Here is a 19,655-nt window from a genome sequence, read left to right on the forward strand (position 1 = left end):
TAATGCTGTGCATTTTTTATTTAATTTACACACTTTTTTGATTATTCCTATCCCTGTTTCGTGCTTAATGGCCGTATACAGGCTCTTAACATCCATTGTATATAATAGGAATTTTTTCAGATTCAAAATATAGGTTTTTGGCTTTATTTAAGAAATCTCCTGTGTCTTTTAGGTATGAAGATATTTGCTTTACCTCAGGCTGCAAAATCTTATCTAAAAATGTTGAAATATTTGTTAAAGCTGAGTTGACGCTTGAGACTATGGGCCTCCCTGGTGGTCTAGCTAGGTCTTTATGTACCTTAGGTACCGTGTAGAAGATAGGATTTTTAGGGTCTTTATTAAATAAATAGTCTTTCAACTTTTTATCAATTAATTTATTTTCAAATGCTTTATTTACAATTAGTTCCACCTCTTTCTGTATTTTACTCACTGGATTATAATTGATCTTAGCATAAGTATCCACATCTTTAAGCTGATTTACTATTTCATTAATGTAGTACCCTTTGTCTAGCACCACTGTTGCCCCGCCCTTATCAGCTTTTTTAATTGTCACCTCATTAGATTTACTTTTCAAAGTTTTTATAGCATCAAATTCATCCTTAGTTAAATTTACCTCTGCATTTTTAGTCTTATAGGGTGCTTTTAATTTTCTCTTCTCACTATTTTGTTTCAATTTCCCTATATCATTGCATACCAAATTTATAAAGGTGTTTACACTATGATTAGTGGATGCAGGGTTAAACATACTTTTATTTTTCAATGCTAATTCTTTAAATTTCCATTCTACTTCAACATTTCGTGTGTCAGGCTCAGTATAAACATTATCATGGAACCATGTTTTTAACCTTATGTTCCTGAAGAACCTTTGTAAGTCTTTGTTCAATTCAAAAAAATTTGTATTAGAATAAGGGCAGAACGAGAGTCCTTTTTCCAAAAGTCTTAGTTCAGTCTCTGTTAATTCTTTCCCAGATATATTAAGGACAGTAGTATATTCAGATCTTACCCCATCTTTAGGCTCAGTCCCTTCATCTATTACTAGGCTCCCCTTCTCCGTTACTGATAGTGGTATGATCTCCCTCTCCGACTTGATCTTCTCGGTCCTCCTCTCCCCCTGTTTCTTCCGCTTACGGTGTTTCTTTCCACCTCTGTGCTGCTTCCGTCGTTGCTGGAATCTAAAGGGGAGGAGTCGTCAGACTCTGCGTAAGACGTACCTGTTACTCCTTCCGGTTGTGATTGATTCCTATTGGCTCTCCGATTTCCTCCTCTCCTGTAACTCCCATAGCTGTTGTTATCGTTGCCATGGTGACCGCTTCTCCACTTGTATACTCTCCCGGTAAGGTAATCAGTTTCGTCCCTCTGAAACTTTTGCCGTTTTCTCTCTTTAATTGTTTTCTCCAATTCTGTTGTCTTTCGTTTAACTTCACTGGTTAACTTGTCCCACTCATCTGCCGACAATGTTTTTAGCAAATCCTCTCTGCTTTGTTTAATCTTTGCTTCCTGGATTGCAATTTCTTCCAGTAAAGACTCCACCGTCAGCACCATAATATCGTAGGAACATTTGTTAATGATGGACTCAAACTTATCGCAGTACTCTTTTTTATCTCTCAGGAGTGTGGGGCAAATGCTCATCCTGAGCCCTCTGGGTATCCTTTTCACCCTATAGTATTCTGATAGTGTGCTTACATGCAGATTCCACTTGGTATTTTTATAGGTCATCTGTTCAAATTCTTTACTTAAATTTTCCGCAGGTGCTGCATGAAGAAAGTCCCTTGGGCCTGGGAGTAACAGGCACGTCTTACGCAGAGTCTGAGGACTCCTCCCCTTTAGATTCCAGCAACGACGGAAGCAGCACAGAGGTGGAAAGAAACACCGTAAGCGGAAGAAACAGGGGGAGAGGAGGACCGAGAAGATCAAGTCGGGGAGGGAGATCATACCACTATCAGTAACGGAGAAGGGGAGCCTAGTAATAGATGAAGGGACTGAGCCTAAAGATGGGGTAAGATCTGAATATACTACTGTCCTTAATATATCTGGGAAAGCATTAACAGAGACTGAACTAAGACTTTTGGAAAAAGGACTCTCGTTCTGCCCTTATTCTAATACAAATTTTTTTGAATTGAACAAAGACTTACAAAGGTTCTTCAGGAACATAAGGTTAAAAACATGGTTCCATGATAATGTTTATACTGAGCCTGACACACGAAATGTTGAAGTAGAATGGAAATTTAAAGAATTAGCATTGAAAAATAAAAGTATGTTTAACCCTGCATCCACTAATCATAGTGTAAACACCTTTATAAATTTGGTATGCAATGATATAGTGAAATTGAAACAAAATAGTGAGAAGAGAAAATTAAAAGCACCCTATAAGACTAAAAATGCAGAGGTTAAATTTAACTAAGGATGAATTTGATGCTATAAAAACTTTGAAAAGTAAATCTAATGAGGTGACAATTAAAAAAGCTGATAAGGGCGGGGCAACAGTGGTGCTAGACAAAGGGTACTACATTAATGAAATAGTAAGTCAGCTTAAAGATGTGGATACTTATGCTAAGATCAATTATAATCCAATGAGTAAAATACAGAAAGAGGTGGAACTAATTGTAAATAAAGCATTTGAAAATAAATTAATTGATAAAAAGTTGAAAGACTATTTATTTAATAAAGACCCTAAAAATCCTATCTTCTACACGGTACCTAAGGTACATAAAGACCTAGCTAGACCACCAGGGAGGCCCATAGTCTCAAGCGTCAACTCAGCTTTAACAAATATTTCAACATTTTTAGATAAGATTTTGCAACCTGAGGTAAAACAAATATCTTCATACCTAAAAGACACAGGAGATTTCTTAAATAAAGCCAAAGACCTATATTTTGAATCTGAAAAAATTCCTATTATATACAATGGATGTTAAGAGCCTGTATACGGCCATTAAGCACGAAACAGGGATAGGAATAATCAAAAAAGTGTGTAAATTAAATAAAAAATGCACAGCATTACAGGTTGAATTTATAGAAGAATTACTTAGGCTTATTCTCTACTGGAATCACTTTATGTTCCAGGATGACTGGTATATTCAAATTAAAGGTACTGCAATGGGGACCAACGTTGCCCCATCATATGCCAACTTATTCATGAATGAAATAGAGGAGAGAATAATCTATGAAAATGATAAATTTAGAAAATATGGCGCCACCTGGTGGCGATTCATAGATGATGTGTTTGGCATATGGTGGGGCAGCATTGAGTCCCTATTGGAATTTGTGACAGAAATTAATGGGGCAGTCCCTGGACTAGAGTTTACAGCAGAGTGGATTGAAGAGACAGTAACCTTTTTAGACACTAGAGTAATCAAAGAAGGAAGAAAGTTAACTTTTGATATCTATAATAAAGAGACAGATAGGAATACATTATTAGATTATAGAAGTTTCCACCCTAAAGGGTTACTGGACTCATTACCGAAGAGTCAATTATTAAGAGTGGACAGAATAGTCACTAATCCAGTAATAAAAGAAATTAGGCTTAGAGAGATGCAGCAAAAATTCCTACATAGGGGATATCCTAAGAAAATTGTAGATAAACACATAGATAAAGTTAGATCTAAGGAGCAAAGTCTGGTTAAAAGAAAAACAGATGATAAATTAGTCTTGGTTACCCAGTATAGTCCAGCAAGTGAAGAAGTAAAACGTATTATAAATAGACATTGGCACGTTTTGAGCGAATGCAATAAAAATATAGAAATATTAAAAAAATCCACCATTAATGGCTTATAAAAGAGTAAGAAATCTGAAAGATCAGCTAACTCACACAGATGTTGGCTCAAAGAAGAGCGAGAGACAGGCATTTATTGGGAATAAAAGTAGAGGTTCTTTCCCATGCCTAGGCTGTATGAGCTGTCACTCTATTATAAAGGGTAAATATTTCTATCACCCAAGAAATGGGAAAAGATATGAGATAAGAGATTACTATACATGTGAGTCGAAATATGTAATCTATCTCATAAAGTGTTCCTGTTCTCTGATCTACATAGGGGAGACTACCCGTATGATCAGAGACAGGATATGTCAGCATCGCTCAAACATAAGGTGCAAGAATACTGAAGCCCTCGTGTCCCACCATTTCCTAAAGTGTGGCCACCAGATAAGCCAATTAAGGTGGCAAGTGATAGATAGTGTGGGTCCACAGAGAAGTGGAGGTGATAGAGAAAAGATACTAAAACAAAAGGAAATGTTTTAGATCTTTGAAATGGGGAGTATGGAGCCATATGGGCTCAATAGAGACTTTGATTGGTCTATTTTCCTATAAATAACATATTTTTTACCAATGAGAATATCAAGGTCTCTATTGTCTATATTATAATTCGTTACACTGTATAGAGCAATCCTTCATTTATTATAGTGCAATTCTTTACTGTTCATTATAATATTCTACTGTTTAAAGTATAACCTTGGGAAATTAATACTTAAAAAATTCTGTAAGAAATTTGAGAAAAAATGTTTTGAGAAAAAATGTTTTGAATATAAATTGAAACATGATCCAGTAAAATTGTGAAGAGTAAAAACAAAAGATATGAGAGAAATGTTCAATGTGTAAGCAAACATTGTATTTAAATTTTAGTTACATATTATCATGTAATTAGAAGTGCTTTTAATGTATTATTACAAATGACCAGAAGAGGGCAGCAGATCCACCTAATGGAGTGGTTGGCGCCAAACTGAGGGTTTTAAATTGCTGTGTTTGATAGTTTGTAACTAGCATGAGTAAGAGTGGCAACACTCGAAACGTCGCTGTTTATATACCTGTTATGTACAGAGAATAAAGAGATTTGAAAGACACAGTGCTGTGGACATATATATATATCTATTACTGGAATTGGGGGGACTTGGTAGGACCCTGTCTTCGCTTGCACTGCACTCCTAAGTTGCTGTACTAACCATTGTGTATACTGTCTGGTTCTGATAGGTGGTAGTTTGAACGGTTCACAATCCCTGAGTTTTCTGTATGGTTTTCTTGGTTGGTGACAGTTTGTGTTTTGAATGAGGGGCTGTTATTGTCAGTGGATGTTTGGTCATTTGTTGTAGTTGATCTGTCACCTGGAGCTCTATTTGTGTATATGTGTGTGTGTGTGTGTATATATATATATATATATATATATATATACATACATACACACACATATACATATTTAGACATGTATATGTATATACCTCTATGTTAAAGCCTTTTGCAGTTCTTTTTTTCCCTAACACCTGAGACCTCCTATTTTTGAGACCTTATTACTTTTTTATGCAATTTTTGTTTAAAGTAATTTTTATTAGATGGTATTATTATGAGTGTAACTGCACTTTTAAATGTATTTTTTATGTGTTTTGTGAATCTTTTTGTGAAGTGTAACAGTTAATGGGGCAGTTAAAGGGACATGCCACCCACATTTTTTCTTTTATGATTTCGAAAGAGAATGCAATTTTAAACATCTTTCTAATTTACTTATATTATCTCATTTGTTTTATTCTCTTGATATTCTTTGATGAAAAGCATATATATATATATATATATATATATATATATATATATATATACATATGCTCACTAGCTGCTGATTGGTTGCTGCACATAGAAGCATCATGTGATTGGCTCACCATATGCATTGCTTTTTCTTCAAATAAGGATATTTAAAAAATGAAGCAAAATAAATTATGGAAGTAAATTGTAATGTTGTTTAAATTTCTATTCTCTATCTGAATCATGAAAGAAAGATTTTGGGTTTAGTGGCCCTTTAAGTCATAATTGGACGTTCCTGATTTAGACAGAACATACAATTTTAAACAACTTTCCAATTAACTTCTATTATTTAATTTGTTTCCTTTTATTGTTATCCTTTGCTGAAAGGTTTATCTAGGTAAGCTCCATCTATGTGTTCAGTTATAAACCAGTAGTGCATTGCTGCTCCTTCAACAAATGATACCAAGAGAATGAAGCAAATTTGATAACAGAAGTAAACTGGAAAGTTGTTTAAAATTGTATGTTCTATCTAAATCATGAAAAGAACATTTTTGGGTTTCATGTCCCTTTAACCAGAGTTCTGAGGTTGTGGTAATAATTCTTGTGTTCACGCATTCATTTTCAACTTGTAATACGAATGGAATTTAACTTGCGTTCAAACGACTGTGAAAATACAATATCGATTGTACGCAAACGATAGCGCACCACTCATAATCTAGTTTTGAGGTGTTTTGTGCAACTTTTTATTCGAGCGTAACAGTTATCCAGAGCTCTAGGTTGCACTGAACCGACGCACATTAACTTCAATTGCACTCAAGCTATTGTTTTTAATTTTAACTTTTAATACGTGCGCTACTTCTGATGCTGACAAACAGGTGCAATAAACCCGATATCTCTAATGTGGCCCTAAGTGGGAGAACATTTTAGAATACAACGTCCCTTTAAATAACAAATGGGGAGGGTGGTAAAGTGGGCTGCTCTGCCTTTCTTAGAAAACATTTCCTAACCCCTTGGCTGTGTCTTATGAAATCAGTACTTGATCTTCCTATATGATTGGGCTGATTGACACCACCTGCTAGCGGCCAATCGCGAATCTGCAGGGGAAGGCATTGCCCAAGCAGTTCTAGTGAACTGCTTGTGCAATGTTAAATGCCGACAGCGTATGCTGTCGGTATTCAGCGATGTCTGTCGGACATGATGCGCTACAGCGTATCATGTCGGTCAGACATTGATAAATTGGCCCCTAGAAGTAGATTTTTTTTCTGATAAATTTCAAATTTAGTTTTATTTTCCTTGCATCATTTCCACTGCATCATGTGACAACTGCCCACCAATCAGAAATGCATATACATATATTCAGTGAATTTTGCACATGCTCTTTAGGAGCTGGTGCCTCATAAATTGTACGTATAAAGATCGTGCATATTTAGGTAATGGATGTATAATGGAAAGTTGTTTAATATTGTGTGCTCTTTTTTAAAAATGGAAGTTTAATTTTGAATTTAATGGTCCTTTAAAAATCAGGGAAATACCATAGTGAAAAACTCCACTACTTAAGCTAAGTTTTATTGCACTATTGGCTTAGCTTTTGTAAGTTTTTCAGCTCGCCCTGTGGAAATCTATTATGTGATTGAATTGAATGCACCTGTACTATCTGATATACAATTGTTTGCACACCCTAGACTAGTGATGGCTAACTTTGGCACCCCAGATGTTTTGGAACTACATTTCCCATGATGCTTAGACACTCTACAGTCTAGATGAGAATCATGGGAAATGTATTTCCGACACTTTCCAATTTACTTCCATTAACAAAATGTGCAGTCTTTTTATGTTTATACTTTTTGAGTCACCAGCTCCTACTGAGCATGTGCAAGAATTTACAGAATAAAACGTGTATGCATTTGTGATTGGCTGATGGCTGTCACATGATACAGGGAGAATGGAAATATACATAACTGTGAAATTTGCCAGAAACAAATCTACTACTCATTTGAAGTTCAGGCTAAGTGATATTGCATTGTATTTTTATCCTGTATTTGTTGAATATGCAAATCTACTGTATTTACTGGTCCTTTAAAAGTTGCATAGAAAAAGAGGAATAATAGTCTTTGCATTGCTGTATTTTGTAACCACAAGTATACATCCTCTTATGGGCCAACATGCTCCTATATATTAAATTTTTTCTGATATTGTATACCAGGGTTGGCCAACTGGTGGCCAGAGGGCTACATGTGGCCCTCTGCACTAGTTTTTGTGGCCCTTGGGAGGAACAGAACCAATAATAATGTGTGCCATTGTTTTTTGTGGCCCCAGGAAGGAAGTGCAAGTAAGATGTGTGCTTTGAGGTGACCAAAACTCAAAAAAGCTGTCTGAAGGGAAGAAAGACAGAGTGTATCGTGCGACCTCACCGAAATCGAGCCCTGTGCCATATATTTATATGTGGTACTTAAAGGGACAGTGTGCAGTAAAATTGTTTCCCCTTAATGTGATATACCAGCTGCAGAGTATAAAATGTGTGAGCAATATTTTTTTTTATGAAATAGCTGTTTTTGTTCTTTGAAACCACAGTTTGCAACATTGTTTAGTGCAGTGTTATACAAATGTTGCCAATCCTACTGCCATAGACTGCTAATCTTCTCCCGTAACTTTCTATCAGCCTACCTAGGTTTATGCTTTATGAAAGGATAACAAGAGAACAATGTACATTGTCTAATAAAAGTAAATAGTAATGTTGTTTAAAATTGCATGCTCTATCTAAATCACTTTACAGTCCTTTTAAAGTCAACTCCAGAGCAGCAATGCATTACTGGGAGCTAGCTGAACACATCTGGTGAGTCAATAACAAGAGGAATACGTGTGTATACTAGCCACCAATCACTAGCTAGGTCACAATAGTGCATTGCTGCTCCAGTAGTACTTATTTTTAATGAAGAACACCAAGAGATTAAGTAAATTTGATAACAAAAGTAAATGGAAAAATCGCTTACATTTGCATACTGTATCTGAACCATGAAAAGGAAATTTATGCTTACCTGATAAATTGATTTCTTTTACGATATGCTGAGTCCACGGGTTTCATCCTTACTTGTGGGATTTATCCTCCTGCTAACAGGAAGTGGCAAAGAGCACCACAGCAGAGCTGTTACATAGCTCCTCCCCTAACTCCTCCCCCCAGTCATTCGACTGAAGTTATAGGAAGAGAAAGGAAAAGCCAAAAGGTGCAGAGGTGACTGAAGTTTTGAAAAATAAAATAAATCCTGTCTTAAAATGACAGGGCGGCCGTGGACTCGGCATATCGTAAAATAAATCAATTTATCAGGTAAGCATAAATTTCTTTTTCTTTTACAAGATATGCCGAGTCCACAGGTTTCATCCTTACTTGTGGGATACCAATACCAAAGCTTTAGGACACGGATGAAAGGGAGGACAAGACAGGAACCTATATGGAAGGCACCACTGCTTGAATACCCTTTCTCCCAAAAATAGCCCCAGAAGGAGCAAAAGTATCAAATTTGTAAAATTTGGAAAAAGTATGAAGGGAGGACCAAGACGCAGCCTTACAAATCTGTTCAACAGAAGCATCGTTTTTGAAAGCCCATGTGGAAGCCACAGCTCTAGTAGAATGAGCCGTACTTTTTTCAGGAGGCTGCTGTCCAGCAGTCTCATATGCCAGGCGGATGATGCTTTTCAGCCAAAAAGAGAGAGAGGTAGCCGTAGCTTTTTGACCCCTACGCTTTCCAGAATAAACAACAAAAAGAGAGGATGTTTGTCTGAAATCCTTGGTCACTTGTAAGTAAAACTTCAAAGCACGGACCACATCTAAGTTATGTAATAGACGTTCCTTCTTAGAAGAAGGATTAGGACACAAGGAAGGAACAACAATTTCCTGATTAATATTCTTATTTGAAACAACCTTAGGAAGGAATCCATGTTTTGTACGCAAAACAACCTTATCAGAATGGAATATAAGATAAGGCGAATCACATTGTAAAGCAGAAAGCTCAGAAACTCTTGCGAGCCTGAATCAGAGTATCAATGACCGACTCAGAGAATCACCGCTTAGATAAGATCAAGCGTTCAATCTCCAGGCAGTCAGCTGCAGAGAATTTAGATTTGGATGTTGGAACGGACCTTGAATGAGAAGGTCCTGTCTCAATGGCAGTTTGCACGGTGGCAGAGATGACATGTCCACTAGATCCGCATACCAAGTCCTGTGTGGCCACGCAGGCGCTATTAGAATTACTGAAGCTCTCTCCTGTTTGATTCTTGCAATCACACGAGGCAGGAGAGGAAATGGTGGAAACACATAAGCCAGGTTGAAAGACCAAGGTACTGCTAGAGCATCTATCAGTACAGCCTGGGGATCCCTTGACCTGGACCCATAGCGTGGAAGTTTGGCATTCTGTCGAGATGCCATCAGATCCAATTCCGGTGTGCCCCATTGATGAATCAACGATGCAAACACCTCCGGATGGGGTTCCCACTCCCCCGGATGAAAAGTTTGACGACTTAGAAAATCCGCCTACCAGTTCTCTACTCCTGGGATATAGATTGCTGATAGATGGCAAGAGTGAATCTCTGCCCATCGGATTATCTTTGATACCTCTATCATCGCAAGAGAACTTCTTGTTCCCCCTGATGATTGATATATGCTACAGTCGTGACATTGTCCGACTGGAATCTTATAAACTTGGTCAGTGCCAACTGAGGCCACGCCTGAAGCGCATTGAATATTGCTCTCAGTTCCAGAATATTGATTGGCAACTGAGACTCCGTCTGAGTCCAAGTTCCCTGAGCCTTCAGGGAATTCCAGACTGCACCCCAGCCCAAGAGGCTGGCATCCGTTGTCACTATAACCCATGATGGTCTGCGGAAGCACATTCCCTGGGACAGATGATTCTGTGACAACCACCAAAGAAGAGAGTCTCTGGTCTCTTGATCCAGATTTATCTGAGGAGATAAATTTGCATAATCCCCCATTCCACTGTCTGAGCATGCACAGTTTCAGTCGCCTGATATTAAAGCGAGCAAACGGAACGATGTCCATTGCTGCTACCATTAATCCAATGACCTCCATACACTGCGCCACTGATGGCCGAGGAATGGACTGAAAAGCTTGGCAAGTATTTAGAATATTTGATTTTCTGACCTCTGTCAGAAATATTTTCATGTCTACCGAGTCTATCAGAGTTCCCAAGAATGGAACTCTTGTTTGTGGAACAAGTGAACTCTTTTCTATATTAACTTTCCAAAAGTGAGTTCTTAGAAATGACAACACGATGTCCATGTGAGATTTGGTCAGATGATAAGTTGATGCCTGAACCAAAATATCGTCCAGATAGGGCGTCACTGCTATGCCCTGTGGCCTGAGAACCACTAGAAGGGACCCTAGCATCTTTGTGAAGATTCTGGGAGCTGTGGCCAACCCGAAGGGAAGGGCCACAAACTGATAATGCTTGTCCAGAAAGGCAAACCTTAGAAACTGATGATGATCCTTGTGGATAGGAATGTGAAGGTACGCATCCTTTAGGTCCACAGTGGTCATGTATTGACCCTCCTGGATCATTGATAAGATTGTTCGTATAGTCTCCATCTTGAACGATGGGACCCTGAGAAATTTGTTTAGACACTTTAAATCCAAAATAGGTCTGAAAGTTTCCTCTTTTTTGGGAACCACGAAAAGGTTTGAGTAAAACCCCTGTCCCTGTTACAGTTTTGGAACTGGACAAATTACTCCCATGGAATAGAGGTCTTTTACACAGTGTAAGAACACCTCTCTTTTTGTCTGGTCTACAGACAAACATGAAAGATGAAATCTCCCTCTTGGGGGAAAATGTTTGAATTCCAGTTGATACCCCTGGGTCACAATTTCTAATGCCCAGGGTTCCTGCACATCCCTTGCCCAAGCCTGAGCAAAGAGAGAAAGTCTGCCCCCTACTAGATCCGGTCCCGGATCGGGGGCTGCCCCTTCTTGCTGTCTTGGTAGCAACAGCGGGCTTATTGGCTTGTTTACCCTTATTCCAGGTCTGATTTGGTCTCTGAGCAAAATTTCCTTCCTGCTTATTGGTGGAAGGGGAAGCAGAGGGTACTCCTCTGAAATTTAGAAAGGAACGAAAATTATTTTGTTTACCCCTCATCCTAAGAGCCTACCTGCCCCAGATCACTGCCAAATGAATCGACACCAATCCGGATAGTATAGAACACAGATAGGGCCCAACCGGAGCAAATTTCTGCTGTCTCCTTCAGTGTAAACTGCGCATCTGAGGCACGAAAATAGGCCACGCCCACAATGGACGTCACACTGAAATTTAAACTTCCTCATGTAACACGGTTTTAAACTGCCATGTGGCCCCAAAACACAATAAAAGCCATCCTTTTGTTTAGATATATATAAAAAAAATAGTAATATACCCCAGTGTCTTAATTATATGCTGCCTTTGAGTTGCATAAGTATTAGAAAACAAACACCCAGGAGTTCAGTAACACCCTTTTGCATATAGGACTACTGCTTACCCTGTTCCCACTATGAGGAACCCAATCAGCCAGTTCTGATATATTAAATCTCCTCAGAAGTAAAATGCTGAAACATACCTCAAATGCTGCTTGCTGCATGAGTCTGTTCTCCACACTGAAGAATTTTCCCATATTACCTTCAGATCTGTGGGAACCATAATTGATCTTAGTAACTGCTGCTAAAATCATCAAATTCAGGGGGAAATCTTCTTCCATATCTCCCCTGAGCCAAATAGTACTCATTTAAAATAAAAAACATCTTGATTGAAGAAAATAAAACTATCATTTCTTTCATGTAATTAGCAAGAGTCCATGAGCTAGTGACGTATGGGATATACATTCCTACCAGGAGGGGCAAAGTTTCCCAAACCTTAAAATGCCTATAAATACACCCCTCACCACACCCACAATTCAGTTTTACAAACTTTGCCTCCGATGGAGGTGGTGAAGTAAGTTTGTGCTAGATTCTACGTTGATATGCGCTCCACAGCAAGTTGGAGCCCGGTTTTCCTCTCAGCGTGCAGTGAATGTCAGAGGGATGTGAGGAGAGTATTGCCTATTTGAATGCAGTGATCTCCTTCTACGGGGTCTATTTCATAGGTTCTCTGTTATCGGTCGTAGAGATTCATCTCTTACCTCCCTTTTCAGATCGACGATATACTCTTATATATACCATTACCTCTGCTGATTCTCGTTTCAGTACTGGTTTGGCTTTCTACAAACATGTAGATGAGTGTCCTGGGGTAAGTAAATATTATTTTCTGTGACACTCTAAGCTATGGTTGGGCACTTTGTTTATAAAGTTCTAAATATATGTATTCAAACATTTATTTGCCTTGACTCAGAATGTTCAACTTTCCTTATTTTTCAGACAGTCAGTTTCATATTTGGGATAATGCATTTGAATTAATCATTTTTTCTTACCTTCAAAAATTTGACTCTTTTTTTCCCTGTGGGCTGTTAGGCTCGCGGGGGCTGAAAATGCTTCATTTTATTGCGTCATTCTTGGCGCGGACTTTTTTGGCGCAAAAATTCTTTTCCGTTTCCGGCGTCATACGTGTCGCCGGAAGTTGCGTCATTTTTTGACGTTATTTTGCGCCAAAAATGTCGGCGTTCCGGATGTGGCGTCATTTTTGGCGCCAAAAGCATTTAGGCGCCAAATAATGTGGGCGTCTTATTTGGCGCTAAAAAATAAGGGCGTCGCTTTTGTCTCCACATTATTTAAGTCTTATTTTTTCATTGCTTCTGGTTGCTAGAAGCTTGTTCTTTGGCATTTTTTCCCATTCCTGAAACTGTCATTTAAGGAATTTGATCAATTTTGCTTTATATGTTGTTTTTTCTCTTACATATTGCAAGATGTCTCACGTTGCATCTGAGTCAGAAGGTACTACAGGAAAATCGCGGTCTAGTGCTGGAGCTACCAAGCTAAGTGTATCTGCTATAATTTTTGGTATCTGTTTCTCCAGCTGTTGTTTGTATTGCATGTCATGACAAACATATTAATGCAGATAAAATTTCCTTTAGTACTGTTACATTACCTGTTGCTGTTCCGTCAACATCTAATTTTCAGAGTGTTCCTGATAAACATAAGAGATTTTTTTTTTTTAAATCCATTAAGAAGGCTATGTCTGTTATTTCTCCTTCTAGTTTACATAAAAGTCTTTTAAAACTTCTCTTTTTTCAGATGAATTTTTAAATGAACATCATCATTCTGATACTGATAATGGTTCTTCTGGTTCAGAGTTCTGTCTCAGAGGTTGATGCTGATAAATCTTTGTATTTGTTCAAGATGGAATTTATTCGTTCTTTATTTAAAGAAGTATTAATTGCATTAGAAATAGAGGATTCTGGTCCTCTTGATACTAAATCTAAACTTTTAAAAAAGGTTTTTAAATCTCCTGTAGTTATTCCAGAAGTGTTTAATCTCCCTGATGCTATTTCTGAAGTAATTTCCAGGGAATGGAATAATTTGGGTAATTCTTTTACTCCTTCTAAACGTTTAAGCAATTATATCCTGTGCCATCTGACAGATTAGAGTTTTTTGGGACAAAATCCCTAAGGTTATGGGGTTGTCTCTACTCCTGCTATATGTGCTACTATTCCTACGGCAGATAGTACTTAATTTAAGGATCCTTTAGATAGGAAAATTGAATCCTTTCTAAGAAAAGCTTACTTAAGTTCAGGTAATCTTCTTAGACCTGCTATATTTTTAGCGGATGTTGCTGCAGCTTCAACTTTTTGGTTAGAAGCTTTAGCGCAACAAGTAACAGATCATAATCTTATAGCATTATTATTATTCTATAACATGCTAATAATTTTATTGGTGATACCATCTTTTGATATCATTAGAGTTGATGTCAGGTATATGTCTCTAGCTATTTTAGCTAGAAAAGCTTTATGGATTAAACTTGGAATGCTGATATGTCTTCTAAGTCAACTTTGCTTTCCCTTTCTTTCCAGGGTAATAAATTATTATCTCAACTGTTTCTGGAAGGAAGGGAACTTTTTTTACCAAAGGATAAAAAATCTAAGGTAAATTTAGGTCTAATAATCATTTTCGTTCCTTTCCTCACAATAAGGAACAAAAGCCTGATCCTTCATCCTCAGGAGCGGTATCAGTTTGGAAACTATTTCCAGTTTGGAATATATCCAAGCCTTATAGAAAACCTATAGCCAGCTCCTAAGTACCCATGAAGGTGCGGACCTTATTCCAGCTCAGCTGGTATGGGGCAGATTACGTTTTCTTCAAAGAAATTTGGATCAATTCCGTTCTCAATTTCTGGTTTCAGAAAGGTACAGAATTGGCTTCAGTTAAGGCCTCCTGCTAAGAGATTTTTTTTCTTTCCCGTGTCCCAGTTAACACAGCAAAGGCTCAGCATTTCTGAAATGTGTTTCAGATCTAGAGTTGGCTGGAGTAATTATGCCAGTTCCAGTTCTGGAACAGGGGCTGGGGTTTTATTTTATCTCTTCATTGTACCAAAGAAGGTCAATTCCTTCAGACCAGTTCCGGATCTATCAATATTGAATCGTTATGTAAGGATACCAATATTCAAGATGGTTACTGTAGGACTATCCTGCCTTTTGTTTAGCAAGGGCATTATATGTCTACAATAGATTTACAGGATGTGTATCTGCATATTCCGATTCATCCAGATCACTTTTAGTGTCTGAGATTCTCTTTTTAGACAAGCATTACCAGTTTTGTGGCTCTACCTTTTGGCCTAGCCTCAGTTCCAAGAATTTTTTTCAAAGGTTCTCGGTGCCCTTCTTTCTGTAATCAGAGAACAGGGTTTTGGTATTTCCTTATTGGACGATATCTGGGTACTTGCTCAGTCTTCTCATTTTCGAAGAATCTCATACGAATCGACTTGTGTTGTTTCTTCAAGTTCATGGTTGGAGGATCAATTTACCAATCAGTTCATTGATTCCTCAGACAAGGGTAACCTTTTTAGGTTTCTAGATAGATTCAGTGTCTATGACTCTGTCCTTGTCAGACAAGAGAAGTTTAACATTGATATCAGCTTGTCAAAACCTTTAGTCACAATCATTCCCTTTGGTAGCCTTATGCATGGAAATTTTAGGTCTTAGGACTGCCGCATCAGATGCGATCTCCTTTGCTCGTTTTCACATGCGACCTCTTCAGCTCTGTATGCTGAACCAATGGTGCAGGGATTACTCAAAGATATCTCAATTAATATCTTTAAACCGATTATACGACACTCTCTGACATGGTGGACAGATCACCATTGTTTAGTTCAGGGGGCTTCTTTGTTCTTCCGACCTGGACTATAATCTCAACAGATGCAAGTCTTACAGGTTGGGGAGCTGTGTGGGGGTATCTGATGGCACAAGGGGTTTGGGAATCTCAGGAGGTGAGATTTCCGATCAATATTTTGGAACTCCGTGCAATTTTCAGAGCTCTTCAGTCTTGGCCTCTTCTGAAGAGAGAGTTGTTCATTTGTTTTCAGATAGACAATGTCACAACTGTGGCATACATTAATCATCAAGGAGGGACTCACAGTCCTCTGGCTATGAAAGAAGTATCTCGAATTTTGGTTTGGGCGGAATCCAGCTCCTGTCTAATCTCTGCGGTTCATATCCCAGGTATGGACAATTGGAAAGCGGATTATCTCAGTCGCCAAACGTTGCACCTGGGCGAATGGTCTTCACCCAGAGGTATTTCCTCAGATTGTTCAAATGTGGGAACTCCCAGAAATAGATCTGATGGCTTCTCATCTAAACAAGAAACTTCCCTGGTATCTGTCCGGATCCCGGGATCCTCGGGCGGAGGCAGTGGATGCATTATCTCTTCCTTACAAGTGTCATCCTGCCTATATCTTTCCGCCTCTAGTTCTTCTTCCAAGGGTATTCTCCAATATTCTAAAGGAATGCTCGTTTGTCCTGCTGGTAGCTCCAGCATGGCCTCACAGGTTTTGGTATGCGGATCTTGTCCGGATGGCCTCTTGCCAGCTGTGGACTCTTCCGTTAAGACCAGTCTTTCTGTCTCAAGGTTCTTTTTTCCATCAGGATCTCAAAACCTTAATTTTAAGGTGTGGAGTTTGAACGCTTGATTCTTGGTCAAAGAGGTTTCTCTGACTCTGTGATTGATACTATGTGACAGGCTCGTAAATCTGTATCTAGAGAGATATATTATAGAGTCTGGAAGACTTATATTTCTTCAGGATGGTTTAGATAAAGGTTTGTCCGCAAGTTTCTTGAAAGACAAATCTCTGCTCTTTCTGTTCTTTTTCACAGTAGGATTGCTAATCTTCCTGATATTCATTGTTTTGTACAACCTTTGGTTCGTATAAAACTTGTCATTGAGTCAATTTCTCCTCCTTGGAGTTTGAATTTGGTTCTGGGGGCTCTTCAAGCTCCTCCTTTTGAACCCATGCATTCTTTGGTCGTTATATTACTTTCTTGGAAAGTTTTGTTTCTTTTGGCCATCTCTTCTGCCAGAAGAGTCTCTGAATTATCTACTCTTTTTTGTGAGTCTCCTTTTCTGATTTTGCATCAGGATAAGGCGGTGCTGCGAACTTCTTTTGAATTTTTTACCTAAGGTTGTGAATTCTAACAACATTAGTAGAGAAATTGTGGTTCCTTCATTATGTCCTAATCCTATGAATTCTAGGGAGAAATCATTGCATTCTTTGGATGCTGTTAGAGCTTTGTAATATTATGTTGAAGCTACTAAGTCTTTCCGAAAGACTTCTAGTCTATTTGTCATCTTTTCCGGTTCTAGAAAAGACCAGAAAGCTTCTGCCATTTCTTTGGCATCTTGGTTGAAATCTTTATTTCATCATGCCTATGTTGAGTCGGGTAACACTCCGCCTCAAAGGATTACAGCTCATTCTACTAGGTCAGTTTCTACTTCCTGGGCGTTTAAGAATGAAGCTTCGGTTGATCAGATTTGCAAAACAGCAACTTGGTCCTCTTTGCATACTTTTTCATTCAATTCTACCATTTTGATGTGTTTTCTTCTTCTGAAGCAGTTTTTGGTAGAAACGTACTTCAGGCAGTGGTTTCAGTTTGAATCTTCTGCTTATGTTTTTTCATTAAAATTTTATTCTGGGTGTGGATTATTTTCAGCAGGAATTGGCTGTCTTTATTTTATCCCTCCCTCTCTAGTGACTCTTGTGTGGAAAGATCCACATCTTGGGTAATCATTATCCCATACGTCACTAGCTCATGGACTCTTGCTAATTACATGAAAGAAAACATAATTTATGTAAGAACTTACCTGATAAATTCATTTCTTTCATATTAGCAAGAGTCCATGAGGCCCGCCCTTTTTTGTGGTGGTTTTGATTTTTTTGTATAAAGCACAATTATTCCAATTCCTTATTTTATATGCTTTCGCACTTTTTTCTTATCACCCCACTTCTTGGCTATTCGTTAAACTGAATTGTGGGTGTGGTGAGGGGTGTATTTATAGGCATTTTAAGGTTTGGGAAACTTTGCCCCTCCTGGTAGGAATGTATATCCCATACGTCACTAGCTCATGGACTCTTGCTAATATGAAAGAAATGAATTTATCAGGTAAGTTCTTACATAAATTATGTTTTTATCACCACTATCACTTTACCCTTCCTATTACTAGCATAGGCAAAGAGAATGACTGGGGGGAGGAGTTAGGGGAGGAGCTATGTAACAGCTCTGCTGTGGTGCTCTTTGCCACTTCCTGTTAGCAGGAGGATAAATCCCACAAGTAAGGATGAAACCTGTGGACTCGGCATATCTTGTAAAAGAAATGTTGTTTTTCAAGTCCCTTCAAGAAAAGAAACTCACAATTAAATTTTGTACATGTTTGTACGTCATTATGGACAATAAAGTCAAAATGAAACTTAAATTGATTGGATAGAGGAGGAAATAGAATAGATGAGCTATACATGTGCACAAGGCTCATTCCGTGACTTGGTGTCTCCCTCTGCACCTCTGCCCAACTTATGTGGCCCTGCGGTGCCGGCGGCCTACCGGGAAAATTCCTAGTATCCCGGTGGGCCAATCTCACACTGAATAGCAAATTATATGCTGGGCTATACGATATTATATGGTTTGGATGCTCAGCTGTGCTGTCCCTCCTGCAGCTATTTCTTTAGGGCAAATATTCAGTTTTCATAATGAAGCCAAGGACTGCACAGTCTTCACCCACAAGCTGCTTCAACTGTTCCCATAGGCTGCCCTACCATGCCCATGGAACACGAGAGACTCAGCTCACTGCTCAACACACATAACACCTCCCTTTACACCCACAATCTTTCCCACAATCTTTCCTCACACATCCGAGTCCTCTCATTTCTGGAAAGTATCCAGGAAAGTTGGGAGATATGTAAATGCATTTTAAAAATGCTGACGTTTATTAGATTTTAACTCTGACGTTAACAATGTTTAGTGCGCTCCTGTTGAGTATCTCAGCGCACAGGGAGCTGCATTTTTGTCTACATTCACTGTGCATTTCCATGTGTAATATGTAAGGATCTTAGGGTTGTTTATGCCCTAGTTATTGGCTCCCTATGCATTGTAAACATGTTAAACATCCCAGCATTTTTTAGAGTGTGTATTTTTATTGGAAAGTTGCATGGAAGAGTATGCTATGTAGCCATAGCATATTTTGCACGAATTTGTCCCTATAAATGACTCATGAAAATATACATTAATCCTTCTCAGTATATTCTAGAACAGTATTTCTCAATTTTAGTCCTTAGGGCACACTAACAGTTCAGATTTTTCAGGTACTTTAGCTAGAGCACAGGTGAATAATCAGCTGACCAGTAATCACATATATTAACCTGCACTCACCCAAGGCATCCTGAAAACCTGTCCTGTAAGTGTGCCTTAAGGACTGAATTTGGGAAACACTGCTGTAGAAATGGCTATTGGTTAATGGCTAGATTACGAGTTTTGCGGTATGAGGGGTACGGTTCTAACTTGCACATTATTGTCACCGCTCACTTCCCTACAGCGCTGGTATTACAGGTTTATAAAAACCCAGCGTTATCAGGCAAGAAGTGAAAAGTGAGCACAGAGCAAAATTGTGCTTCATACCGCACTCCAATACCAGCGCTGCTGAAAGCTGAAAGGGGAGAGCCGGCTGAAAAAAAGTCTAACACCTGCAATAAAGGAGCGTAAAGCTCCG

The 19,655-nt window shown here is 38.5% G+C and overlaps 1 protein-coding gene across 1 annotated transcript in view; it reads left to right on the forward strand.

Annotated features, from left to right (window-relative positions):
• The first annotated feature begins 1,863 nt into the window (after positions 1 to 1,863).
• LOC128663707 (cytosolic purine 5'-nucleotidase-like) overlaps positions 1,864 to 19,655 on the forward strand; it is a 326,364-nt gene continuing 308,572 nt past the window's right edge. The window contains exon 1 of the mRNA XM_053718156.1: positions 1,864 to 1,996. Within this exon, the coding sequence (XP_053574131.1) occupies positions 1,971 to 1,996 (26 nt within the window). The 5' untranslated portion in view covers positions 1,864 to 1,970. The remainder of the gene's footprint in view (positions 1,997 to 19,655) is intronic.

This window comes from Bombina bombina, chromosome 6 (assembly GCF_027579735.1).
Source record: "Bombina bombina isolate aBomBom1 chromosome 6, aBomBom1.pri, whole genome shotgun sequence".
Classification (NCBI taxonomy): domain Eukaryota; kingdom Metazoa; phylum Chordata; class Amphibia; order Anura; family Bombinatoridae; genus Bombina; species Bombina bombina.